Raw genomic sequence first — 27790 nt, forward strand, 5'->3', positions numbered from 1 at the left:
CTACCTCAGTGATTTATGAAAAAAGTTCCTCTGTGACTGAAGACCAAGGCAGGCCCAGAAAAATTAGAATAATCACTGGTCAGGAGTTAAACTCTGGACAAAATATCCCTTTGGCATCATTTTCTTATGCATGTTTGACGTCCCAATAGAAGACGTTCAAGGGAGCAAGGATGACTGAGGTTTGTGCACACAGCTGCCCTGACAGTATTCATCCTGTTCAGAGGGTCTGGGTTTGGGTACCTTGGGAAGAGAGTGTTGACGGTTTTCTTAGCTTCCTCTTGTGTGTCTTCCATGGCTCTGCCTAGTCTTGGGATGGAACTGAGAGGAATGATTAACTTCATGCCACCTTGCAGTTAAATTAAACTAGCCCTCAGAATGACCCTACTCATGCCCCTGGTCTCATAGTCACTGCTGAAGGGCCTTCGTGGGATCCCAACTTTTCATAGTCCAACTGGGATAAAGCTATGGCTAGCTTCCAACTTCAAAGTTTTACTGTTAGATTTCACAACAGTTATTTTACTGCAATGTTCTGGATCTGAGTTCCTCAAAAATGAGAACCTGAGGAAACTGGCAAAGGAAGGATAGTTTATCTGTACAATCCTGTTTGTTTCAGATCACTACGTAAGAATTAGGAGTTTAGCCTACTGCTGAATCAGGTGTATTATTCAGCGTCATGAAGGTGATGATGACAGGGCAAGCAGGGGTAGCAACAGCTACCTTTCATGAGCATTCACTAGGAGTCAGGCTCGGCGTTCAGTAACTTGCCCGAAGTCATAGTGCTGGCATAGAGCAGGATAGGGATTTCTAAGCCAGCTGACTTCAGAGCCTATGCTCTTATCCTCTAGGACATCTGACTTGTAGAACCAGTGGAGAGCTAATTCAAAACTTTAGCTGCAGACTGATTCAAGATGTGAATCCATTCGGGTGCCACCCTCACTACTGCTGCATTGACCACAGACGGGAGGATCTGTGGGAACTGCAAGAGTCACAGATCAGGAAGCCATTCCAATCACAGGGGGAAGAATGTTTCTTTCTCAGTTCAGTACAAGTATCCGTGGCCAGTGTTCATGCTGAGTGGTGAAAGTGCGGGCTCCTTGGTGGGACTGCCTTCGACTCCAGTTGATCTGGTAATGGGGCTAGGAGTTCCCTACAACCTCTCAGGTGGTTTATGTGCTATGATCATGTGGTAGTTCCAACTACTCTTGCATGGGAAAATTCATCCAAAGAGATGACCGAAGTAAAAGGTGTCTTTTATGCGGATTCTGTGAAATTGGTGACTTAATACAATCAGCCCAAAGTGCTAACTGGCAAATTTCTCCATCGTAATACTAGCTGGGTCACTCACTAGAAGTGTTAAATGTTTAGGCAGAAGGTAAGTTTAATTAGGAAAGTGTTGTTCTCTTTTTGGGGAAAAATCCCACATTTTTCTTTGGTATTGTAATATAAAGAGAGTAACTGCCAAATGGTTATATTGTTGAAATTGTTAAGCTTTCCTTAGACGTGATACATTTTCATTTTATGAAAGGAACTGTATCTGTCACATAAAGAAAGATAATGCAGAAAGGTGAATGTTTGTGTGACAGCTGAAGAACGAGCTGCCAACACTGGGAGAATAGAAAGTCCTCAAACGCTGGAGACTCTGCCCCGAGCCCACCACAGCAGACCCCATTCATGGACTCGCACGGGCCGGGCCGGGGGAGTTTACCAAATGGGTGTGACCTAGGACCATCTGCCTTTGAGAAAAACAAAGTGAAGTTAAGAATGTTTGAGTAGGAATTAGGTCCCTTCTCAAAGTTCTAAAGGCTGAACTGGGGCTTTGGAAAACTGCCACTCTTAAGACATCAGTCTGCTTTCCTCAGCTGCAGATGGTATACAGCTAGGAAAGTGCCCTGTTTTTGTTTGCAGGGAAACGCCTGAGGTGAGTACAATAGATACATTTCAGATATGTTTAGTCAACGAACGTTTAAGTTTTCTTACTAAGTCATCAAATTACAAAAGACCTGGGAAATGCATGTCACCCAGCTCAGGGTGAATCTAGTTTCAAAAGGTTCCCTGTCCAGCCTTACTCGTCCGTTCTGATTCCCCAGAAGCATTCAAGAGCTTTTGGTCCAGTGCAGGGCAGATGATTAAATGATTTGCAAGGACTTCTCTACTGAGAAGCTGGATGGGGGAGGGTGGGCCACAGGGATCCTTCCTTTCAACTGCCACAAGAGACTCTGGTTCTGATAGCTAGGATCTATGGGGTCTTTCCAAATGAAAAAGTCACTAACTAAAATGAATATGCAAAGGTGCTTATTCCCAATACGGTAATATGCAGGCAGTCAAATAATCTGTCATTCGAGTTAATTTAATTATCAGACCACATTTAATTATCCAATATAAAATGTAAATAAAGTGAAGGGCTGACAGCACATACTAATTATGTTCATTATAATAATTAGATGGGAAGGGATTTAGAAAGAGTCATGAAATTGCCATAAAATACAAGGAAGTTTTTGATTAAAAAAAACATTTTAATTAGAAACTGCAACCCGATAGAAAACATGATTGGGTCCATCAAGAATAGGGTATTATTTTTATTATCCAGGTTTCTTCCCTGAAGTCATCTTTGGTATCAGGGGGGCTGTCTTTGCAGTTAATAGACTAAATGGTGGCAAATAAAAAGTGCCAATCCTTTATGCAAAGCAGTTACCTAATAAAACAGGCTTAGGCTGCAGCAGGAGTTCAAAATCTCCTGTCTTTTAAAGACACAAGCTGTTTCCCCAGGAGAAAATAAAGGATCCACTGTGCACAAACAGGCCCTGCAAATTAACATGACTGACTAATGATACGGAAGCATTAAATGAATTGAGCATCATAATGTTTCCTCTGAAATTCCTCTGATTTAGAGAATGTGGCATCAGGTTAAATACATTCACTTTCATAAGAACAGAGAGGTGGAAAGGGCAGGAACTTGACTGCAAGTTGTGAGTTGGGTGTGCCAGTTCTTGGTTTGGCAATTCCTTTCCTCCCTGAGCCTCAATTTTTCCACCTGTAATATGAGGCAGCTGGGCTAGGTATTTCAGAGCCTTTCCAGGTGAAGATTCCATGAATCTATGACCTTAAAGGATGAGACCTTAAAGCTGAATTTACCACATCTCCTCAGCAAACGCTCACTTGGCAAATTACTGGGGAGATTAGAAAGGGAATTTAGTAAAACAAGTTTTTAGAATGAAATAAACAATCAGCTGTTTAGTTACAGAAAACTCCCTAATTCTACTGGGATATGAGCAGTTATCCTCTTAGTAAGCTTGGGGTTATTTCTCCCCTCCCTAGCCCCTGCCATGCAGCTGGATGGCATGGAGCCCAGCCACGAGCTGGTGAGCACAACCCTTTGATGTGGGTGAAACAACTGTGGCTAGAGATGGCTTCACAGAGCAAGGCACCTGACATCTCACCTGTAAGTCTCTGCTTACTGGTTTTGTCAGTGGAGCTCCTCTATTAATATGGGGAACCAGGGTATATGCAGCTTTTAAGGGTTCACTGCCATGGAGTGGACAGGCAGCTAATGAAGCCATCTGGTGCTGACAGGATCCAGAGTAGGGCAAGGAGCATCTGAAAAACCACAAAATGGCTTGGAGTCCTCATGAGATCAGAATGCTCGTCTGTCTGTGGTTCTAATCTTAGCCTTTAAAATATCACAGACTCCTGGAATTCACAAGGGAGGTCATCTAGAACAATCCACTTCCTTTTTTAAAAAGCATTTTTTATTGTGGTAAAATATATATAACAGAAAACCTACCATTTTAACCATTTTTAAGCCTGCAATTCAGTGGCATTAAGTACATTCACAATATTGTGCACTATCACCACCGTCATTTCCAGAACCAGTATACCTCTTTGTATAGTCAAACATGCTCAAGCCTCAAGAGGGAAAATGATTTAAGATCACAGAGCTTGTGGCAGAGTGGGGGTTAGAACCCAGGCCTTCTTTTGCTAGACTGTGTTCAATTTTGTGTTCATAAAACACGCTCATTTATACCATCCCAGGACCTAAAGTTTTCTTTGTATCTTTGTATTTCTTTGTACCATTTCAGGGGACTTATAACCTCTTCAAATCCCAATCCCTTACCTGTATGTGAGGCAGAACTACATCCTGATGTACTTACGTCCTCACTGAAGTGCTAATGAGGTCCAAAAGACACCAGATGGGAAAAACGGTATCAACGATTTTACAAACATCAGGGGTTATGCTTAGAAAGCACATCTCCATAAGATGCAGTGTCTCAGTATTTGACACTTACTATAAGTCTATTGATTTCTGATTTCTCCTCTACTTTTTATCACATTCTTTCTTCTCATAGATTGTTGCTTTTCATTAATTGCCTTGGGGCTGAACTGACTTCTCTGATCTTGCGTCAAATCAGAAGTGGATGTCCAGTTTAATATTCAATCTTTCTGGGAGGCTAGGTGTCAAAATAGAAGATCTGGCTTTTTTCCCTTTTCTAATTTCTTTCTCTTAGTGAGCTCACTTCTCAACAATGATCTCCAAATGCTGCTGTGTCTTCTTCCCCAGATGACAAGCCATAGCGCACCTGTCTCCTGCTTGTGCTGCCTGGTGCTCTCTCTGCCCTTTTAGTCTATTTCCGCTTGCCCCAACGTGTCCAGTCACTGCTCTGTCATGGCATCTCCAAATGCCAGTTCCCCTGACCCCATTTCCCATTCACTCTGGTGAGCCCACAGATACTTAGGAGGTGTGCTTTATATGTAGGAAAGGATCAGTCTGTGATCTGGCATTGGCAGAAAAACTCTCTGAAATCCCACACAATTCTGAGTTCAGCAAATTCATTACAACAGAGTTGGCTTAAGCAAAAAGTTTCAAACCATCTCCAAATGCGGATATGGTGAAGGAGCTTATCTCTTGCCGTAGAACTGTAACACAGCAAAATACTCTCACATCCACAGATGACCTCTTTACAAGTCCAGTAGATAGTGTCATGATACATAATAAACAACTTAAGTATAAAACAGGAAATTGGAGGTGCCTGGGTGGCTCAGTCGGTTAACTGTCCAACTCTTCATCTCAGCTCAGGTCATGATCTCACAGTTTCATGAGTTTGAGCCTTACATCAGGCTCTGTGCTGACAGCATGGAGCCTGCCTGGGATTCTCTCTCTCCTCTCTGCCCCTCCCCCAAATAAATAAACATTAAAAAATAAAAAAAACCAGGAAATTAGTTTGGTAAACTACGGGCTGTCTACACAGGATAGAGCCCTGCAGCCAAAACGATATTCACAACAGGTATGTCAACTATACTTCAATATAGATATTCACAAAGAATGGTTTTGATACACAGACAGTGCCTGACTGATGGTTCGACTTATGATTTTTGAATTTTATGAAAGTGATACACATTCAGTAGAAACAGTACTTTGCATTTTTATCTTTTCCCAGGCTACTGATAAGATACTCTCTGGTGATGCTGGGTGGCGGCAGCTCCCAGCTGGCCCCCAGTCAGCCACGCGATCATGAGGGTAAACAACTGGTCTACTTAACAACCATTCCCTACCCAGAAACCATTGGGTTTTTCACTTTCACTGCAGTATTCAATGAACTAAATGAGATATTCAACACTGTACTAGAAGACAGGCTTTGTGTTAGACGATTTTACCCAACTGTAGGTTAATGTAAGTATTCCGAGCATCCTGAGAGTAGGCTAGGTGTATTAAGTGCACTTTCCACTTAAGATATTTTCAACTTCTGATGGGTTTATTGGGGCATAACCCCAGTGTAAGTAAAGGAAGACCTGTAATGTTAAGTGTATAAAGTAGGATATAACAGTATGTATGTACAGTATGATCTCAGCTACGTAAAATATTCATGGAAGGGTGGGGATGTGAAACAGATGAAGGTGGTCATAGGGTACAAACTTGTAGTTCTAAGATAAATATGTTCTGGGGATGTAGTGTACAGCATGTTGACTAGTACTGTATCACACATACATTTAAAAGTTGCTAAGATGGTGCATCTTAAAAGTTCTCACCATATGAGAAAAAAGTTTGCAACTATGTGAAGTGATGGATGTTAACTAAACTTACTGTGGTATTAATCTTGTATAATATGCACATACCAAATTATCACTTTGTACACTAAAACTGATACAAAGCTGTATGTCAGTTATATCTCAATAAAACTGGAAAAAGTATTCAGAATAAGGACTGTAAGGGAACTTGCCAAAATGGTAACAGTGGCTATCTCAGATGGTGAGAGCAGCTTGTAAGAGACTTATGAACCTGCTGGGCCTGGAAAGAACAATGCATCGCTACCTGGGGGGTGTTAGCAAGGGGAAAGCACTTCCAGAATGTTCCCATGGTGGGAGGGGGAGGTGAAAAAGATCTGTTCTCCTGGCACCAGTGTCTGGAAAAGAGGAACTTTTCTATAAATGACACTTGTTCTGGTCCACATTTTCTATATTTTAACTATGGAATTCTTTCCAGAATGGACTGCATGCTCCTCAACCTTCTTCAAAGGGAATGCAAAGAACATACATTTTGCCTCCATGCTCATTCAAGGTTAGCACTGGGGGCATCCAGATCTTCTCGGAAATAAATACAGGGTTTAGTGTTCCTTTCATCCAGATGGCTGTGGTTTCTGAGTTCTCGGCCCTGCCTTATTTTTATTTTTTCTTTCCCCGCTCTCACCTTGAACTTGGCTTTGTCACTATAACCAACTCCTGTCCTTCTCCTGCCCTGGTCTAGTTTGCTGCAGGCTAATAAACGGTTGTTAGAGATGTGCCTAAAATAAAACTTATTAAGCTTGAAGTGAGGGTTAATGGTTGTCCAGAGGCCTTTTTCTCAGCTATAATCCATACAGTTGAGGTTGCAGAAGGTTTTAGATAAATGAGGCTATCAGGAACTACTATTTGATGTGTTAGTTATGCCATTACTCTGGTTTTAAAAATGAAGAGAAATAAGGTGCTCATCATCATTATTATTATTTTACGAAATCGGTAACAGTTTTCCCAAGTTCTTAGAGTAGCAGAACCCTATTTACAAATGAAATCTTGCTTGGAAACCACATAATCCAAACAGTTAAAAGTGAAACTACTCTGAGTGACTCAAGGGGGAGAAGCCCAAGTCCTGCTTTCTCAGGCCCCCCTCCAACACCACCTAGCACCCCCTAAGCAACTAGAAGCCAAGTGCCAAGAGTGGCTTCATAAAGCACCCGACTCTAATGCTACGTGCAAAGTGACCCGAACTGAAAGATGCACTCTACCTCATCACAACGAAACAAATATATGGATAGAACATCAGAACCTCTGTGGTAAGGGAGTAGATGCTTCTGTGTACTGAATATTTTATTGAAAAAATTTTATTTTTATAACTCTAAGAGGAAGCCTTAGTGCTCATCTAGTGCTGATCAAATCTCTTTGGGTAGAATAAGGCAGAGAGGTGTCCTTGGAGTCTGGTTAAAGGGCCTCACGCAGGACAGATGGGTTCCAGCAGGCTAGCCTGCCTTTTCTCAATCCAATACCTCACACTCTCAGTGTTGGGGGAGCTGCCTGAGGAACTGTCCAGGGCCTCTTACCTGGTTATCTGGGTGGTTGACAGTGAAGTAGCCCACACAGACGATGACCTCATGGAGGAGGCTTTCACAGGAGACTTGGCTGCAGTGGCCCAGTAGAGAGCTGGCGATATGCCGGAATGCAAGGGACAAGCCCTCTGCCCCTACAATAGACTGACAAAGACAAGGAGCAGTTAGAACTCCCCATCCCAGGGACAGGCAGGGCTGCAAATCACAAAGCAAGACTGGACCCTGTGCACTTTCTGCCATGGTGCTGGAAAAACATAGGAAATTTCTAGAGCACTATGATTGACAGTTCAGTTTAGAGATTCTTGCTCTAATAAGTGACCATAATCAATGTAACATTTAACCTGAAAAGAGACATGGAGAAATACTCTTACTTTGTGGATCAAGACATACTATCCACCTAAAGCATAGTTGTTTATTCCATTTGTAAGAAGTTATTTTTTCCCATGGTACAAATAGTCTCACTGTAGAAAATGTGGAAAAATATAAAAATGCTAAAATTCTCCTGTGAATCTCCTGTTACCATTTAGCTAACTTCTAATACTTTTCTTTTTCTGAAGGAGAAAATATTTTCTTGAACACAGGGATAAAAATATAATTCTAATTATTTACTTATGTTCAAACAGGAAAGCAATATAAATAACAACTGGTTATTATTCAAATAAACAGCCCTATAAACCCAATGTTCCCAAAAGAATGTAAAAAAACACAACACCCTGACCCCCCAAAAAAAACAAACCATGAAGCCCCCTCAACTATGAGGCTTCTGGGATCCTTTCCCCAGACAGGCAAAGGGCTGTTGTTGGTGGGCGATGCAGGAGGAGAGCCTGAGTCTGTCTGTGCAGCCTGAAGCTTCTATTTAATAAACATGTCAAACAGACAGAGCGACAGGAGGGCAAAGGGGAGAGGCGAAGCCTACAGAATACACTCGCAGCCGACACTGGAATGAAGCACCACTGCTGGCCTGTGGGGAAAGGCAGCGTTTTAAACTCATCTCTTCATTTGAGGTCTTGGCGGCCTTGAACCAGGTCAGATACATAGCAGCTTAGAAGTTTCAATGAATTCACTTTGCCTAACAGTGGTGAAACCCAGTCCTGTTAATGAGTATTGTGGAAATAAAATTACTGCTAAATTTTAAGAGTGCCTTCTGTCTCAGTTTCATTGCCCTGAGACAAAATGTTTTTCAAGCCCCAAAGAGGTTCAGGAGAGCTCTGTTCCTTTAAATCAAGTAGTGACACCTTCTCAGCTCAGCCCTTATTTAATTAGTTGTGTCCAGCATGCTGTGACCCAGTGCCCTCTGTTTAACCTTCACTGATAAGAGCAGGTCAAGGGGCATGTAAGTTTGAATATAAAAATTAAACCAATTTTTCAAGGAAACTATATTTCCTTTTTAGTCAGAATTAATTGCCAAGTCAGTACATTGATTTGTTTCTTGAGACCACCTTCAATTGTAAAATCTGTCAAAGTGTATGCAATATACAATATCCGGGATCTCAAGGCCATCTGTGCCAATATGAATTCACAGTGAAATCAGACTCTTTGCTGAAGGGGGAAAAATATTTTGACAGCCTTATTAGTATACAATGAAATGGAACAAGCTAAGAAAATAGTCTAGTGGATAACCTTTTGTTACTAGCACATGATGGGTTCCACATAAAACGAGCACACAGGTTCATGGCTTCACACAAGTGTGGAGGGGCACTGGGGAAGCTTCACTCAAAAGTTAACTTTCTGAGTCAACATCTGCAAAATGGTTTGGGTAAATTATTTATCTTCAGAAGCTGAGTCAGTCCACATTTATAAAAAATGTAAAAAAAATTTAATGTTTATTTATTTATTTTGAGAGAGAGAGAGAGAGTGGGGGGGGGGTAGAGAGAGAGAATGAGCAGAGGAGAGGGAGAGGGAGACAGAGAATCCCAAGCAGGCTCTGCACTGTCAGCACCCGACACAGGACTCAAATCCACGAACCGTGAGATCATGACCTGAGCCAACACCAAGAGTCAGACACTTAACTGACTGAGCCACCCAGGTGCCCCCAGTCCACATTTCTTGAGGGCCTACTATTTGCTAACTAGAACAGTGCCTTTATGTAATCTCATTTAATCCTCACACTTGTGAGGTAGGTGTTTTTAATCTCTATTTTACAGATGAGAAACTAAGCCCATAACGGTTCAAATGACTTCTCTAAGGTCATAAAACTTGGTGGTATAAGGGCTTACAGTCACATCAGTCTGACTCCAGATGCAGAAAGGTTTGATGAGGATGCCTATTAGAGCTCTGCATTCTTGTGATGCATTGGGACTCAAATGGTCAACATGTCTTACATTATCCTGTTTAGCAGGTCAGACCATTTATCTCATTTCAATTTTATTCTTCAGTTCCTTTGACCCACACAGGCAATTCATAAACTGTCTCCCAGATTTTTTCTTGAGGTCAGATCCATGCTGTACCTAAAATCTCTTTTCCTGTCTTTTATTAACATAGGTCCTAAAAATCTCATTTTTGACATGTAAGTTGTTTTGATGAACTAGAACATGAGTTTCTCTGACCACATTTATCAGAAAAATAGTACTTTTCTCCCAAACTCTCTCAATTGCATTACAATGCAAGTATTGTATATTTATATTATATTTACTTGAGTATTACATGCTTGATCAGATACCCATCTACATCAATGATATCTGTGTGGACGATTTACTTTAGCTTGCTAAAAAGAGTGCAGTGGTTTAAAAAATGTCTATAAATCTTTGACAGTCCCCCCATTGAGAGGTGGGGCCTAAGCCTTCTCCCCTTGAATCCAGAAGGTTTATGACTGATTTAACCAAGAGCATGGTTGATATATAGCTATATGACTTGTAAGGCAAGGTCCTAAAAAGCCATGCAGCTTCTGTTTCTTTTGGAACATTTGTTTTCTGGAAGCTTCCTCTCAGGATACTCACTCAGAACCCAGACACCGTGTCATTTTAAGAAGCCCAAGTCACACAGAAAAGCCACATGTAGTGTTGCTGGCCAACAGTCCTTGGTGAACCTAGTCTTTAAGTCATCCCATGATTTGAACAGGAGAGCGAAGGGGCCTCCAGATAAATTTAGCTTCCAGCTATCTGTGTCAACCTGCCCTCCCACCACCACCTCATTATTTGAGCCTCTTACCTGAAGCCCTATATCAGAGAGTAGCGACAAGCCACCCCTACTGTGATAAGCCCTGCCTGAATTTTGGACCCAGAGAATCTGTGATCATAATAAAGTGGTTGTTGTAACTAAGTTTTTTTTTGTTTGGTTTTAAATGCATAAAAGTGACTGGAACAATAAGGTAATCATGGGTAGATGTATTAAAGGCTCTGATGCTAGAAGTTCTGGGCATGTGGGTCCCTGCACATACTGATGAGGTGTAAGAAAAACACATGTGCTGGACCTTGAGTACTGAAAGGATGGCAGCCAGGGGGAGGCCCCTGTGAGCTTTCCTGGTCCAGGCACCTGTTAAAGAGAAACGAATACCTGGGAACAGTGTCTGGGAGAGAATGAGAAACAATGATGGCCAAATTGACTAAGATAAAAGAAAACAGGAGGAAAAAAAACAGGAAGAGAGACTTAAGAGTAATATGGAGCTGCATGAAGGACAGAGAGGAAAGAAATGTATTGGAGAATTATCAGGAACCAGCCAGAACAGGACATCCTACTTGGTAGGCAGGGCATTTGATTCTAAGAATGGCTTGAACAGGGGTGCCTGGGTGGCTCAGTCAGTTAAGTGTCCGATTCTTGATTTCTGCTCAGGTCCTGATCTCACAGGTTCCTGAGTTTGATCTTCGCATGGGGCTCTCTGCTGAGAGCGCAGGGGCCTTTCCTTCTCTGTCCCTCCCCTGCTTGCTTGCACTCTCTCTCTCTCAAAATAAATAAATATTACAAAAATAAAATAAAAAACAGAATGGCTTGAACACTCTTGAGTCACTCTGGTATCTTTCCTGCTGCTTTTTCAAGTAGGGGGTACATTTCAGGCTGGATATGGCAAAGAGCTGGAAAGGAAGAATCTTGGTCTTTATGTTAGTTTGACATTTGCTCCAGAAATAAGCTTTTGATTTTTCTAACATTATTGGCAACTGTGCCTAAAGGCCATTCGGGGAGCAGGGCTGGTTGGAGTTCAGTGGTGTTCCTTTTGAGTGAGACTGACCAGGCGGTGAGCTCACAGGGATGGTGTGGGGAGCACATGGATCTGGGATCTGACATTCAGGAGTGACTCATGGAATGGCTGACTTAATACAGATGATTTTGTTTATGATGTGGAGCACCCTGCAGCAGTATAAATACTGGTCAGAAGACCTATAAAACTAGATGCTAAGAGACAGTTTTTAGATATTTTCTTTTCATAATCCCTAGTGACAACGGAAATCACTCTAGTTGGACTAGTTGATGGGTAGACTGCTGGCCTCCATGTTCTGAGGACAAAAACTAGTGTCTCCGGATTTCCAAGCTGTTTCCACACAGAACACAATGGGCCTGGGTCTTCACAAAACACAGATGTTCAACCCAGAGGCAAGAATCACTGGCATTTTCTGGAGCAGATATCTCCTTATTAGGTGTGCCTGTAAACTCTCAGAACTTTACACATTATGTAGTTACCATCTAAGGCTATAATGCTCAATTGCTTTGGAAACTGAAATGCTTTAACCCTAAACAGGATTCTGTTCTTGTGATGGATAAACTAACTCTACCAAGTTGAAAGCTATTGAGCCCAATGATACAACTTACTCACTAATTTCCTGTTGTGCACAAAATGACAGGAAGACAAGAATTCCACATTTGTCATCAGCTACAAAACAAGTGTTTCGTCTAGTTGGGAATGGCCAAAGACCACCATTTTCATACATTTATATCTCTATAACCTTTTTCCCTTTCTCCCTCTGAGCAAAGCAATTCATCTAAATTATGGGTTCATCATCTGCCAAGTTTGTTCCTTTTTTAATGAAATCACTTGACAGTTAATAAACTGAAAGAGAAAGTCTACTCCTTGGGGCTTGCTCTGTTCCAAAGGTTCAGTGTTTTTGAAAATTAAATTTCCCACATGAAAAAAAAATCTATTTCTAAGCTGACAGTCTGGTATTACAGCATAAAGCAATTTTTCTTTCTTTTGCTATAAAAACTTAATTTATGGGGGTGTGCACGTATAACTATACATACACTTTACACTGGACACAAATCAGTTAAATCATCCACAGAAAGTCATATCAATCAAAACAATTTATCTAACTTTGGTTCTGTTTATGTAAGACTTTCCTTAACATTTAAAAGTTGATGGGATAATAATGCCTGTCTATGAAGAAATCAACACAGAAGATTTATTAGTAGCAGAGTGACACAGATTTGGGTAAATCAGAAAATCATAGGTGCCAGTCCTGGCATAGCCACGTGTAACCTTGGGCAAATAACTGTTAGCTTTTCCATCTGCAAAATGGGTGTAATATTTTGCAGGGCTATCATGAGAATAAATGAGAAAGCATATGTAGAGTATCTAAAATAGTTCCCAGATGACAGTAGCTTAATAAATGATGTATTTTGTGATTTCCTTTACTGTAGTTTACTCCTAATGTCCCAATCCAGGAGAGGAACCTCACATCATTATCTACACTAAAATATTAACTCTTGGTTGGTTAACACCATCACTAACCAATGCTTGGTACCTGGAAAGCAGGCAGATCAAGAGCTGCAAAACTGTTGAAGAACTGTAAGCTCTGAATGGCCACTTGGACTGTGTTCTGAGTGTAACTCTCCTTGGGACTGGCTGTGCTGGGGTCCGAGATGGTGCCGTGGAAGAGGACACAGTACAGCATGTGCAGAACTCCAGCCAGGTCTGTGGCTTGAAGAGCAGCGGTCAGTCCTGTGGGATCCTGGCGATTATTGTCAAATACGCTGTTTGACCTGACAAAGAAACATTCAACTCTTTAAAAGAAATCTACTTAAAGGATGTTAGCATTTTTATAGGTCAGATGGAACAAGACAAGCAGACCGTTAAAAGCAAACCATCTGAGTTGTATAATAAGGTAACAAGAAACCTCAAGGAATAAATGCAGCCTTCTCCTGCCCGAGAGCACAGTGGCTTGCCCTTTTCTCCCCCTGGGAGACCTGCTCACTGTTGCAGCAGCAGCAGCAAATGAGCAATGTGCAGCCAGTGCTGAGCTTGCCACCCACCCTCCCTGTCCTCTGCAGCCTAGGAAGGCTAACTTTGCTTAGAGTCTACATCTGGGCAAACTGGACAGAGTCCATTAGAGCTACTGGGACTCAGAAGTCAGAAATCCCATAGTTTCTTTTCTGGATACACAAAGGGAATCTTCTCAGGGGAGACAGCTACCAGGAAAATGAGGCCTCAAAAAAAAGGGCTCTGTAATGTGTTGGTATACTGTGGTGGGGAGGAGACAGTTCACCTGCTTTTGAAAGCACGGTTCATCATCAAGGAATATTGGCAGGACAGGTTGTAGGCGCCAGACTCCCAAGAACAAGCAAGTGCTGGATTAGCTTTATACAAATCACCATGAAGTCAGCTTAATAACTCGCAAGCAGTGCCGTGGGTGAACAAGAAGCAACAGCAATGGCAAATGAGCTCCTAAAATTAATAGTAAAGCCAGCAAGGGTTTGCTAAATCTACCTCACTCCTGAATCAGGTCTATACGAAGACCAAGAGCCTGCAGTGACCAAGAGCCTGCAGTTTTACTAAATGTGGCTGCCAAGCATTCGTTCACTTTTTTTTTTTTTAAAGAAACTGCACCCAAATTTCTCTCTGAGGAACTATCCCTCTCTCTTATAACCAGCGTGCTTTAGGTGGGGCTCCTCCCCCATTCACTCTGACTCAAGGACCTAAGGTAATAAAAGGCACAGTTTATTCTTCTGGCTGTTCAGTATGGCTCAGGGATGGCACACATCACAGTGGAGGGAGATTCTTTTGCTGAAATGCTTGGAAAAAAGCCCTCACTTTTTCTCCATTGGGTTTGAATCTGAGAAGATGTAAGGTTTGCAGCTGCTATAGCCACTTCTGTACAAATCCTCAGTCCTCTCCATGCTATTCCAAGTGGGTCACACGTCTTGTTTCATGGACATAATTTTCTCTCAGGAAGAGAGGTTACAAGTCCCTGTTTAGTGTCTTCCTTTACCATACTCTTCCCTATTTTTAACATGAATACAGGTGCCCACCGTGTCCACCTCCACAGCTTCTTTTTTGTTGTTTCTTTCAGATGGAATCTAGAATGTGAGAGGGGCATTATTAAAGATCTATGCTTATCTTATTAGCCTAGAAACACTGAAGACATGCGGCTAATAAGGGGCACCTGGGTGACACAGTTGGTTAAGTGCCCGACTCTTGATCTCAGCTAAGGTCATGATCTCACAGTTTGTGGGTTCAAGCCCCTCATCGTGCTCTGTGCTGATGGTGTGGAGCCTGCTTGGGATTCTGTCCCTCCTTCATTCTCCCCTTCCCCTGCTGTGCTCTCTCTCTTTCAAAATGAATAAACTTAAAAAAAGAAAAAAGAGATGCCACCAATTAAATAAGAATGTGGAAGTGCTGGCTGGAAAGTTTCTAGTATCTTTTCTAGTTTTCTAATTCATAACTTGTTTTTTCCAAACGGATTATTTTTTTCATTTTGATTTACTACTAGTGTCATCAAAGAAGAGTTTTATTCATAGCCATGGTAAGTATTTACTTCTTGAACATGCATTATTTCTGATATTGTTAAGGATGTGAGATGACATTATATACCTTATTCTCTTCTCAAGAAAGCAGCTCTCTTAGTTTCCTAAGAGAAACTACTGTCCTTTCATTGTCCGGTAACAGGATCTGCTGAATTCACTCACGTATTTTACCTCACCTCACTCTTCATTTTTCATGGTTGGTAGTGAAGGTATTAATCCCCTTCACTCCATACATGAAGAGTAGTTGAGATGTTTTAGGTCATACACATTTGTCAGTGGAAAAAGCAGGATACCACAAGGACTTTTGACTCTTTAAAGCCAATGCTTTGTCTGAGGACCAAAGCATCCAGGCTAAACAGGAGTGACCTCTTCTTTTCTCTCCATCCCTTTTCTTAAGTCAAATCTCAGGGGTGTTAACTGAACACAGTGAAAGTACATGGAGACTGTAATGTAAACTCATATGATCATGGAGAGATACTTTTTGTCTTATGGGACTCAATACAAACACAAAGTTGAGAAACGATGTTTATTTGCTCTTAGGCACATCTAGACCTTTACACGAACTGTTAGCTTATGCCAGTTGGCTCTTCCTTGCTTTCTTCCATTGTAGCCGTAAGAACTTGGGGTCAGACCCTGACTAGAGGCATGAGTAGAGATTAATATGTCTGACTTTATTACATAGGTTCCAAAAAGGGGTCTGTGCTTATTTAACACTGATTGCCTTTTAGAACCAATGGCAAGTCAGAAGACATTTCTTCCTAAAGTTAATTTCCAACAGTCTTTTGGAGCCTTGGGAATGAGTGACATCATTGCTGGTGACAACAGTTTTACTGCTCTGTGACTCAGAATGCTGGCCTTCCCCTTACTGCCTGTGTGGTTTTTAAACTGATTATCAGCATATTCAAATGAGATACTCAGAAATATAACTTTGTCATTTAAAACAATTTGTCATACTTAATCTTTCTAAACTTTTAAATGACACGAATTCACTGCTATTACTTCTTCAAGAGAACAAATGCAGATAAGAAAAAAGTGAAGGTCATCAGACTACTTCTTTCTTCCCTCTCCATCCCATTATTTAGGAAAATACTAATCATAAACTATGAAACAACACATCCCAGGTACTTTTGCAACATTCTCCTGATGAAATAAACATGTTGATTCAGAAAAATGAATTAAATAAGCATTCGATGACTTAGATGTGGAAATGGTTCAAAATGCATATAACATTGCTTCATAGAAAAGACTATTCATTTTAAAGTGAGCCCATAGAATTCACAGGACAGAGAGGAAGGGAAAGGGCTTGTCTATTGCATTTGGCTTCCACAGGACTAATGTAGAGCTGAAAGGACTTTAGGGAATGTTTACTTTTGATTTAGTCTGAATTACAGATAATTTGTCCATGAACAGGCCACTGGCTCCCGTTGGTCTTAACTGTCAGTTATAATCACTTTAAGCCTAAATGTTTATAATGAAAATGTAAAAGGCCTTATTCATATCAGACATAAGTTACAAAATTTTCTTTTAAAAATATATGGAAGATATGAAAACTCAGATCTGAAAGTTAATATATTACATTACATTCTGAGATCTTCTCAATTTTACTGAATTTTAAAGTGTTTTTGTTCGTTCTCTAGGACTAGGGATCTTAGTAGTATATTCATTTCTGTTCATTAACAGCCAGATTCAATTAGGAATAACTATAACTGGACCATCAATACTCCTACGCAAGCACCTGAAAACCCTACTTTGCCTTAAAGGAAAGTATAGATGTGGAAAAAAAAAAAAAAAAGCAGTGATTTGTATGGGCATGGATCAAATGCCATCCATTTATCTTTGGTGTTTTACCACTTATGTGCCAGGTGTGACAGTTCCAGATACTACAGCCCCCTTTTCCCTATTTGTTCCTGGCTTGTTTGCTCTCTTCTCCCTGATCCCCATTTTTCTGGCTTGGTAACATCAACCCTGATCTCGTTCAGTGCCAGTGATCTTCTAGACTGCTCTCTTATCTTCTTGGATTTTGGCTTTGTTCATTCCTTCAGTGCTGGAATCCCCAGGCATCTTGTAAGAATGTCCCATTTTAATCCTTGAACCCTGAGCATTCCACTTACTGGTCTGCAGTATTGGGAGTAGGTGGGATTAAGTCAGTGTCTCTCCCAATGATGGATGTAAACTTCACTGTTCAAAAGTGAATCATTTTTTAGAGGTAGTCCAGTGTGGGGCTCTTAAGGACTGGGATATTCTGGAAAAGCTGACCTGAATCTGGAAAAGCCTGACCATTCATCAGGCTTTGTGGTGAGCACAAGGGGCAGGATTGTCTGGTCAGATACTCTCAATTTGAAAAGCCAAACTACCTGTGCTCTAGGAACAGTGACCATCTGTGATATGGGCAGTCAAGGGAGACTAGGTCCCTGTCCTACAGAGGTTACAGTCTAACAGAGACAGGAATGTGTATCAGGTTCCTATTGCTGATGGAACAAGTTATCAGAAGCTAGTGGCTCAAAACAATACTATTCTCTTACAGTCTGGGGCGGGGGGTGGGGGGTGGTCAGAATCTAAAACAGGTCTTTCTGGGTGGGCTAAAACCAGGTGTTATCAGAGGTGTGTTCCTTCTAAAGGCTCCAGGGACAGTTTGTTTCCTTGCCTTTCACAGCTTTTAGAGTACACATGCATTTCTTGGCTTGTGGCCCCTTCCCCCATCTTCAAAGTCAGCAGCACCTTCAAACCCCTCTAACGCTCACTTTCCCACTTCTCTCTTTCATCTACAAGGACCTTTGTACTTACAATGGGCCCACTTGGATAAACCAGGATAATCTTCCCATCTCAAGATCCTTAATTTCTGCAAAATCTCTTTTGCCATGTAAGATAACACATTTACAGTTTTGGGGAATTAGGATACAGATAACTTTGGCAGGGCATTATTCTTTTTTCCCCCACTTTTTCATATTAAAATACGTATAACATAAAATTTACCATCTTAACTATTTCAGGTATATAGTTCATTGATAATAAATATACTCAAAATGAAGTACACCCTTCACCACCAACCATCCCCATAACTCTTTCGTATTATGTAAAACAGAAACTGTATATCCCTTAAACAATAACTTCCCGTCCCCTCTTCCCCCAGCAACCATCAGTCTACTTTCTGTCTCTATGACTGACTATGCTAAATAGTTCATGTAAATGGAATCATCACACTATATTTAGTTTCTTGTAACTGGCTTATTTCACTTAGCTAATGTCCTCAAGTTTCATTCATGATGTAGAATATGTCAGAATTTCCTTACTTTTTAAGGCTGAATAAATAATATTCCATTGTATGTATACAACACTTTTTGTGTATCCACTTATTTACTGATGAACACTTGGGTTGCTTCCATTTTTTAACTGTTGTAAATAATGCTTCTATGAACAGGGGCATACAAATGTTTTCAAAACCCTGTTTGTAATTCTTCTGGATATATACCCAGAAGTGGAATTGCTGGATCATTCAGTAATTCTATTTTTAATTTTTTGAGGAATTGCCATATTTTCCACAGCAGCTATATCATTTATATTTCCACCCACAATACACAAGTGTTTGAATTTCCTCATATCCTCACTGACACTTGTTATTTTTTGTTTTGTTTTGTTTTTTTTTTTTTGATGGTAGCCATCCAAATGGGTTATCTCACTATAGTTTTGATTTGCATTTTCCTATTATCAGTAGTGTCAAACTTCTTTTCATGTGCTTATTGGGTATTTGTATATCTTTGGAGAAATGCCTATTTAAGTCTTTTGCCCGTTAAACAAAAATGTTTATTCATTTATTTTGAAAGAGAGCGCATGCATGCATGTGAGTGGGGAGGGGCAGAGAGGGAGAGGGAGAGAGAATACTAAGCAGCTTCCATGCTATGAGCGCAGAGCCTGATGTGGGCTTTGATCCCATGGAACAGTGAGATCATGACCTGAGCTGAAATCAAGAGTTGGACACTTAACCAATTGAGCCACCCAGATGCCCTGCCCATTTTTTAATAGTGTTTTTGTTGTTGTTGTTGAGGTTTAGGAGTTTTCCATGGTTTCTGGATATTTATTCCTTATCAGATATATAATTTGCAAATATTTTACCCCATTCTCCAGGTTGCCTTTTTACTGTGTTGATACTGTCTTTTGATACACAAATTAAAAATCTTCCTGAGGTCCAATTTGTCTACTTTTTCTTTTACTGCCTGTGCCTCTTGTGTCCTATCCAAGAAATAAATCACTGCCAAATCCCATGTTCTGAAGCTTCTGCTCTGTGTTTTCTTCTCAGTTTAATAGTTTCAGGTCTTTGAGCCATTTTGAGTCATAGCATTTGAAAAGTGTTCAGCTTTACTCTTTTGAACGTGGATGTCCATGTTCCCCAGCACCACTTGTTGAAAAGACTCCTTTCCCATTCAATGGTCTTGGCATCCTTGTCAAAATCATTTGTCCATATGTGTGAGGGTTTATTTCTGGGCTCTCTGTTCTGTCCCATTGTTATATATGCCTGTATGCCAGTTTCACATTGTTTTGATTACTGTGGCTTTGAAGTAAGCTTTGAAATCAGAAAACGTGAGTCCTCCAGTTTTGTTCTTTTTTTCAATATTTTTTTTATTTATTTGGGCTCCCTTGAGATGTCATATGAATTTTAGTATCAGTTTTTCTATTTCTGCAAAAAAAAAAAAAAGTCTTAAGAGATTTTGTCAGAGATCACATAAAATCCACAGATTGCTTTGGGTAGTAATGACATCTTGATAATACTGTCTTCCAATCCATGAACATGGAACGTGCTTCCACTTATTTATGCCTTCTTTAATTTCTTTTGGCAATGTTTTTTCCTTTTCATTGTATAAGGCTTTTGTGCCTTCTCAGTTAAATTAATTCCTAAGTTTTTTTTTTTTTGGTGCTATTGTAAATGGACTTGTTTTCATAATTTCCTTTTTGAGACTGTACATTGTTAATATAAAAAAATGCAGCTGCTTTTTGTGAGTTGATTTTGTATTCTGCTACATTGCCAAATTCATTTATTAGTTTTAATCTGTGTGTGTGTGTGTGTGTAATCTTTAGGGTTTTCTATATATAAGATTATATCATCTGCAAACAGAGATATTCTACTTCTTCCCTTCTGATTTGGATGCCTTTTATTTCTTTTTCTCACCTAATTTCTTTGGCTAGAAATTCCAGTACTATGTTGGATAGAAGTAGTAGAAGTGGCATCTTTGCCTTGTTCCTGATCTTAGAAGAAAAGCTTCTAGTCTTTCACCATTGACTATGGTGTTCCCTGTGGGTTTTTCATATATGGTTTTTATTATATGTTGGTACTTTCTTTCTATCCTAGTTTTTTGAGTGTTTTTGTACTGAAAGGGTGAATTTTGTCAAATGTTTTCTGTATCAATTAAGATGATCATGAGTTGTTTCCATCATTCTGTTAATGTGGTCTAATTACAATGATTGATATTCATGTACTGAACCATTCTTGCACTCAAGGAATAAATCCCACTTGGTCATGATGTATAATCATTTTGCCATGCTGCTAAATTTGGTTTGGTAGTGTTTTGTTGAGCATTTTTACATCAATGTTCATATGGGGTATCAGTCTGTAATTTTCTCTTTTTGTAGTGTCTTCATCTGGCTCTGGATTTAGAGAATCCAGAAACTCAGAGAATGAGTTACGAAGTGTTCTCTCCCCTTAAATTTTTGGGAAAAGTTTGAGAAAGACTGGTGTTAGTTCTCTAAGTGTTTGGCAGAATTCACAATTGAAGCCATCAGGTTCAGGGCTTTCCTTTGGAGATTTTTGATTACTGATTCAATCTCCTTACTAGTTATATAGGTATATTCATATTTTCTATTTCTTTGTGATTTAGTCTTGGTGGGTTTTTTGTTTCTAGAGATTTATCCATTTCATCTAGGTTATCCAATTTATTGACATACATTGTTAATAGCACCTTCTTATAACCCTTTTTATTTATGTATAATTGATAGTAATGTTCCCACTTTCTTTTCTTTCCTCACCTTTATTGAGGTAGAAATGACAAATAAAATTATAACTTATTCAAAATGTACAACATGATGATTTGGATATATTGTGAAATGACTCTCACAATCAAGTTAATACATCCATTACTTTAGTTTTTGTTTTTTTACATAGTTATCTTTTTTATTTTTTGTGGTAGAATGCTTAAAATCTACTTTATTAGTAAATTTCAAGTATGCAATACTGTATTAAACTACAGAAAATATGGGACACTTCAAGAATTTGAGTGTCATCCTTGTGCAGGGGTCATGTTAGTCTTCTCTGTATTGTTTCAATTTTAATATGTGTGCTGCCAACGTAAGCACCCCATTTTCATGTCTGAGTTTAGTAATTTGAGTCTTCTCTCTCTCTCTTTTTTTCTTGGTTCATCTAGTTGAAGGTTGTCAATTCTCTTGCTCTTTTCAAAAAACCTGAATTTTTGGTTTCATTGATTTTCTCTATTGTTACTTTATTTTTTTAAAAAACATGTTTATTTATTTTAAGAGAGAGGGAGAATATGAGAGTGCATACGTGTGAGCTGGGGAGGGGTAGAGAGAGAGAATCCCAACAGGCTCCACGCTCAGCGCCAAGCCTGACACAGGGCTTGATCTCATGACCTTGGGATCATGACCCGAGCTGAAATCAAGAGTTGGATGCTCAACCAACTAAGCTACCTAGGTGCCCCTATTCTTTATTTCAATGATCTCTGCTGTAATCTTTGCCATTTCCTTCTTCCTGCTAGTTCTGAGTTTAGTTTGTTCTTTTTTCTGGTTCCTTAAGTTGTATAGTTAGGTTGTTTTGAGAGATTTCTTATTTTTTAACATAAATGTTTATCGTTATACACTTCCCCCTTAACAGTGCATTTACTGTATCTTGTAAGCATTGATATGTTATGTTTTCATTTCCATTCATCTCTAAGTATTTTCTAATCTCCTTTGTGATTTTGTCCTTAATCCATTTGTTGTTTAAGACTGTGTTGTTTAATTTCCACAAATTTGTGAATTTTTTAGCTTTACTTCTATTATGGATTTCTAACTTTGCTCTGTAATAGTTGGAGAAGATATTTTGTATGATATTTATTTTTTAAATCGCACAAGACTTAATCTTTGGCCTAATAGCTGATCTATCTTGGAACATGTCCGATGTGCACTTGAGAAGAATGTGTATTTTGTCTTTGTAGGTTAGAATGTTCAGGAAAAGCATTATTCTGCCTACCACATGGACTAGTTATTCATGATTCATTCATTTATTCAACAAATATTTATTGAAGACCTACTCTGTAGTAAGCACTACTCCAGGCACTAGGATTCATCAGTAAAAGCGATGCCCTTTTCCTGATAAAGCTTACATTTTAGTGTGGGAGTACAGAAGAAACAAATCAAAAATATATGTAATATATAGTATGTCAGGTATGCTAAATACTCTGGAGAAGGGGACATGGAGAAGGGGAATGAAAAAGTGGGTGAATGTTTAATAGTATTTTATATAAAGTGATTAGGGAAGCTTTTTCTAAGGTGTTAAGTAAGTAGAGTTCTACAGAAAGTGAGGAAGGAAGCCATAAAGATATCTGACGCCAGGGTGTTTTAGACAGAAAAGCAGCATGTCTCAAGTCTTGGAGCTAGGAACATGCAGGACATGTTCAAGAAACAGCAAGGCCAGTGTGGCTACAGCAGATTGAGTGCATGGAAGAACAACAGGAGATGAAGTCAGAGAGGACAGGAAGAAGATCAGGTAGGATCTTATAGACCATTGTAAGGACATTATAAGGATTTTACTGGATGAGAAAGAAAGCCATTTTAAAGTTCTGAGCAGAACAATGATGTATCTGACAAGTTAAAAAAAAAATCACTATAACTAACTGGTTGAAAAGCTTTTAGAAGAGCCAAGGCAGAAGCAGGGAGGCCAATTAGGAGGCTGTTAGAAAGATCATGGTGGATGAGCCAGGCTGGTAGCTATGAATGTGGTGAGAAGTGGTTGGATTCTGAAAATCTTCAGAAGGCAAAGCCAACAGGATTTCCTGATAGATTGGATGTAGGTGTGAAATAAAGAGAAGTAAAAAATGGCTCAGTGGTTTTTGCCCTGAGTAACTGCAAGAATGTGGCTGCCATTTATAGAAATGGGGAAGACAGTGGATAGAGCACATCAGGAGGAAAACCAGGAGTTCAGTTGTTGTTTTTTTTTAAACTTTATTTTTTATTTTTTAAAATTTACATCCAAATTAGTTAGTATATAGTGAAGCAATGATTTCAGGAGTAGATTCCTTAATGCCCCTTACCCATTTAGCCCATCCCCCCTCCCACAACCCCTCCAGCAACCCTCAGTTTGTTCTCCATATTTATGAGTCTCTTTTGTTTTGTCCCCCTCCCTGTTTTTATATTATTTTTGTTTCCCTTCCCTTATGTTCATCTGTTTTGTCTCTTAAAGTCCTCATATGAGTGAAGTCATAGGATTTTTGTCTTTCTCTGACTAATTTCACTTAGCATAATACCCTCCAGTTCCATCCACGTAGTTGCAAATGGCAAGATTTCATTCTTTTTGATTGCCGAGTAATACTCCATTGTATATACATACCACGTCTTCTTTATCCATTCATCCATCGGTGGACATTTGGGGTCTTTCCATACTTTGGCTATTGTTGATAGTGCTGCTGTAAACATGGGGTGCATGTGTCCCTTCAAAACAGCACATCTGTATCCCTTGGATAAATGCTTAGTAGTGCAATTGCTGGGTCGTAGGGTAGTTCTATGTTTAGTTTTTTGAGGAACCTCCATACTGTTTTCCAGAGTGGCTGCACCAGCTTGCATTCCCACCAACAACGCAAAAGAGATCCTCTTTCTCTGCATCCTCGCCAACATCTGTTGTTGCCTGAGTTGTTAATGTTAGCCATTCTGACAGGTGTAAGGTGGTATCTCATTGTGGTTTTGATTTGTATTTCCCTGATGATGAGTGATGTGGAGCATTTTTTCATGTCGGTTCACCATCTGGATGTCTTCTTTGGAGAAGTGTCTATTGATGTCTTTTGCCATTTCTTCACTGGATTATTTGTTTTTTGGGTGTTGAGTTTGATAAGTCTACTAACCCTTTATCTGATATGTCATTTGAAAATATCTTCTCCCATTCTGTCGGTTGCCTTTTAGTTTTGCTGACTGTTTCCTTCGCTGTGCAGAAGCTTTTTATTTTGATGAGGTCCCCGTAGTTCATTTTTGCTTTTGTTTCCCTTGCCTCTGGAGATGTGTTGAGTAAGAAATTTCTGTGGGCAAGATCAAAGAGGTTTTTGCGTGCTTTCTCCTCAAGGATTTTGATGGCTTCCTGTCTCACATTGAGGTCTTTCAACCACTTTATTTTTGTGTATGGTGTAAGAAAGTGGTCCAGGTTCATTCTTCTGCATGTTGCTGTCCAGTTTTCCCAGCACCACTTGCTGAAGAGACTGTCTTGATTCCACTGGATATTCTTTCCTGCTTTGTCAAAGATTAGTTGGCCATACGTTTGTGGGTCCATTTCTGGGTTCTCTATTCTATTCCATTGATCTGAGTATCTGTTCTTGTGCCACAGGAGTTCAGTTTTAAACTTGTTAAATTCAAGATGCACATTAGACATATAAGTGGAGATAATGAATTGCAAGTTGGATACAATTAACTTCCCAAGGGTAGGTATTTTCTGTCAATTTTGTCCCCAGGGCTTAGAACAGTGTCTGACACACAGTAGCTTCTCAACAAATTATTTGTTGAATGACTTAATAAATATACAAGCCTAAGGTCAGAGGGGTGGTCTGGGCTTGGGATATTTGGGAGTCATCAACACATCCATGGTATTAAGCTCAGGAGGTCATCCAGTAAGTGAACATAGATGGTGGTCTGAGGATTGAAACTTGGGATATTCAAACATTTAGACACTGGGGAGGTACGAAGAAATCAGCAAAGAAACTAAAAAACAGAAACCAGTGGGGTAGGAGGAAAACCAGAAAAGTGTGGTGTCCTAGAAACTGAGTGAAGACAGTTTCAAGGAGAGGGAAGTGATCAATAAAAAAGTTTAACTAAAAATAAATGAGAACTAAAAAAAGGATAAAATTTGTATCAATGACTGTTAAATCCTATTTTTAGATTATAAAAACTAGCTGCATATGTTTAGAATGGGAAGAAGGTGAGTGACAGGGGACTGGAATACAGCTGTCTGTGATAAGTGGAAGAAAAGGCTTAGCAAATTAGCTGCTTAACAGTTCAAATGAGGAAATCATGTTGCTTGTTTGCCAATGAATATAATTCAATTTTTGACTGAATTAATAGGAACACAACGTACACAACTAGAAGGCTTAGTCCTGCTCCACTACCCTGGGGGCACTGGGTCCAGCACTGGGTGCCATACTACATTGAGGAGGACACTGATGCATTGGAAAGTTCTCAAGAAAGTGACTCGTGTTGTACAAGTATCTGGAAGCAGTGTCATCTGAGGAACATCTGACGGAATTGGGAAATTTATGTCAGAACTGGAGGCCATAAAGGGTATTTTCAAACTGAAGAGGTGTTATATTGTTATTTTTGACCCCAGAGAAGAGACATTACCTGAAAGCAGATATTAGATAAACTTATAGAAATTCTTCTAACAATTAGAATACCCCAAAGTTAAACGGGGTGTTGAAGAGGTATTGTTGAATTTTTCCTTATTCTGGAATAAGTGGAGGATCACATCCGTGTAAGTGGCAGAGGGCACTCAAACCTCAGCTGGGCATGGAACACAACATCTAAGATTCTGTTCAATCCTAGGATGTTACAGCACCTGTGAATCTACTTTGAAAATTATACCCTCCTGTGCGTGTGCACGCACGCACACACACACACACACATATGCACACACACCCTATAGCTGGTTTAATGCAGTTCTAATTTGGAGCCCCAATGAAGGGAATGGGGATGACTTAGTGGAGGTGAGAGAGGAAGAGAAAGCTGAAGGTGAGAAAGATGTATGTACAAGCATTAGAAGACATCTGGCCATTCAGTTAGAGAGAAGAAAAAATACAGGGACAATGAAAGAGTAATATTACTGGGTGGGGTGAGGCTGGCTGATACTTGGGAGGATTTCCAAAGTACCTGATCCAAGTTTCAGTTGAACTCACAGAGCAACTTCTGAGAAGGAACCCTTTCTGGGAAGAGAAGTTGGAGATGATAAGAGATGGACTTTCTTGCTGTCTGGAACGGACAACCTGGGAGAGGATGAAGAAAGAGGAAAACCAAGGGGACAACAGTGGGAATGGGAGGGAGAGGGTGAGGCCACTGAGGAGAAACCAGGCTCTGGCACAGGTCTGAATGGAGGCCCAGGGAGAGGGAAGATAGAGAGCTGATGGGCCCGGACAGTCTGGGGACAAGTAAAGGTGGAGGTAAGGAAGGGCAGGGAGGAGCCCAGGAGGTGAGAATGTGAGCGGCCCTGACAACATCCTGACAACAGGATGCAGTTCTGGATCCTGGAGCTGCAGGCCAGGGCTGCTGTCCAGAAACATCTCTCAGATGGGACATTTCTAACCTTCCAACTTCAGTTTTCTCGTTCACTGCAAGCAGCAAAGGGCCCTGTGCTGGTTTTGGCTAGTTTTGCTGATGTTTTGGCTTCTGTTATCTTAAGAAGTTGGCAGTTAGGCTGAAGGAGCTCTGCCAGAGGCTCTAATGTGTTGCCAGAGGAAGGCAATTGCTTCTGCTGGTAGGTAACTGGGAGGAAAAAAAACGTCATATCACGACTGCATGATGCCTGCAGTGCCCTCCTAACTGATCTTTCCTGCTTGTGTTCTCATACCTCGCATCCATTCTTCACAGAGTAAACAGATGCTTTTTTTATTTTTTAAGTAATCAGATCATGCCACTCTCTGCTGAAAATACTCAAATGGCTTCCCCTCACAAGTAGAAGAAAACCCAAACTTCTACACTCTCTGTCCTCATCTCCAGGGCCTTACTTCTCTGGCTTCATCTAGCACTTTCTTTCTTGCTCATCACATTCCAATATACTGCCTTCTCTGTTTCTGGAACTACCCACCTCAGACATTTGGGAGTCATCAATTTACCATTCATCTCCACTAGAATATTCTTCCCTTGGATCTTTACATGGCTGGCTCCTTAGTTTCAGTGTCATCTCCCCAGAGAGGCCTCCCCTGACCACTCCATCTCCAGAAGACCCTGACTAGGCCTCTGTGCTATATTACCCTGCTATTTTCTCATACTGCTACACTAGCTAATATTATCCAAACTGTTCATTGGTTTATTGTTTTTTTTACTTTTTTCTCCCGGTAGATTATAAATTCCATAAGGATAGGCATTTTGTTCACTACCACCTCCCTAATACCCTGATGAATGTCTGGCACATATCAAGTGCTCAATAACTAGTAATGATTAAAGATCTGTCAAAGCAATGGAAGGAAATGAGGAAAAATTCATCTCATTCCTTGCCAAGGAATGAGGGCTCTGGATGTCTCCCTCTTACCTTAGAGGAGGAAGAACATGAGATGTGGGCAGGCCTTCTTCCTATGTTAAGTGCAGGTGCAGGAAATGGGGCCCTG

At 40.2% G+C, this 27790-nt stretch overlaps 1 protein-coding gene and 1 non-coding gene across 4 annotated transcripts in view; both read right to left on the reverse strand.

Moving 5' to 3' along the window:
• SCAPER (S-phase cyclin A associated protein in the ER) overlaps positions 1–27790 on the reverse strand; it is a 522888-nt gene that overhangs the window by 23812 nt on the left and 471286 nt on the right. For all 3 annotated transcript variants that reach the window (XM_060617955.3, XM_060617952.3, XM_060617953.3), the window contains 2 exons: positions 13241–13478; positions 7566–7715 (listed from right to left, as the gene is read on the reverse strand). In XM_060617955.3, the coding sequence (XP_060473938.1) occupies positions 7566–7715; positions 13241–13478 (388 nt within the window). The remainder of the gene's footprint in view (positions 1–7565; positions 7716–13240; positions 13479–27790) is intronic.
• LOC132670483 (U6 spliceosomal RNA) lies at positions 21475–21581 on the reverse strand. The gene has a single exon (XR_009606721.1). It is a non-coding gene; the product is annotated as a U6 spliceosomal RNA (small nuclear RNA).

Source organism: Panthera onca, chromosome B3 (assembly GCF_046562875.1).
Source record: "Panthera onca isolate mPanOnc1 chromosome B3, mPanOnc1 haplotype 2, whole genome shotgun sequence".
NCBI classification, from domain to species: Eukaryota; Metazoa; Chordata; class Mammalia; order Carnivora; family Felidae; genus Panthera; species Panthera onca.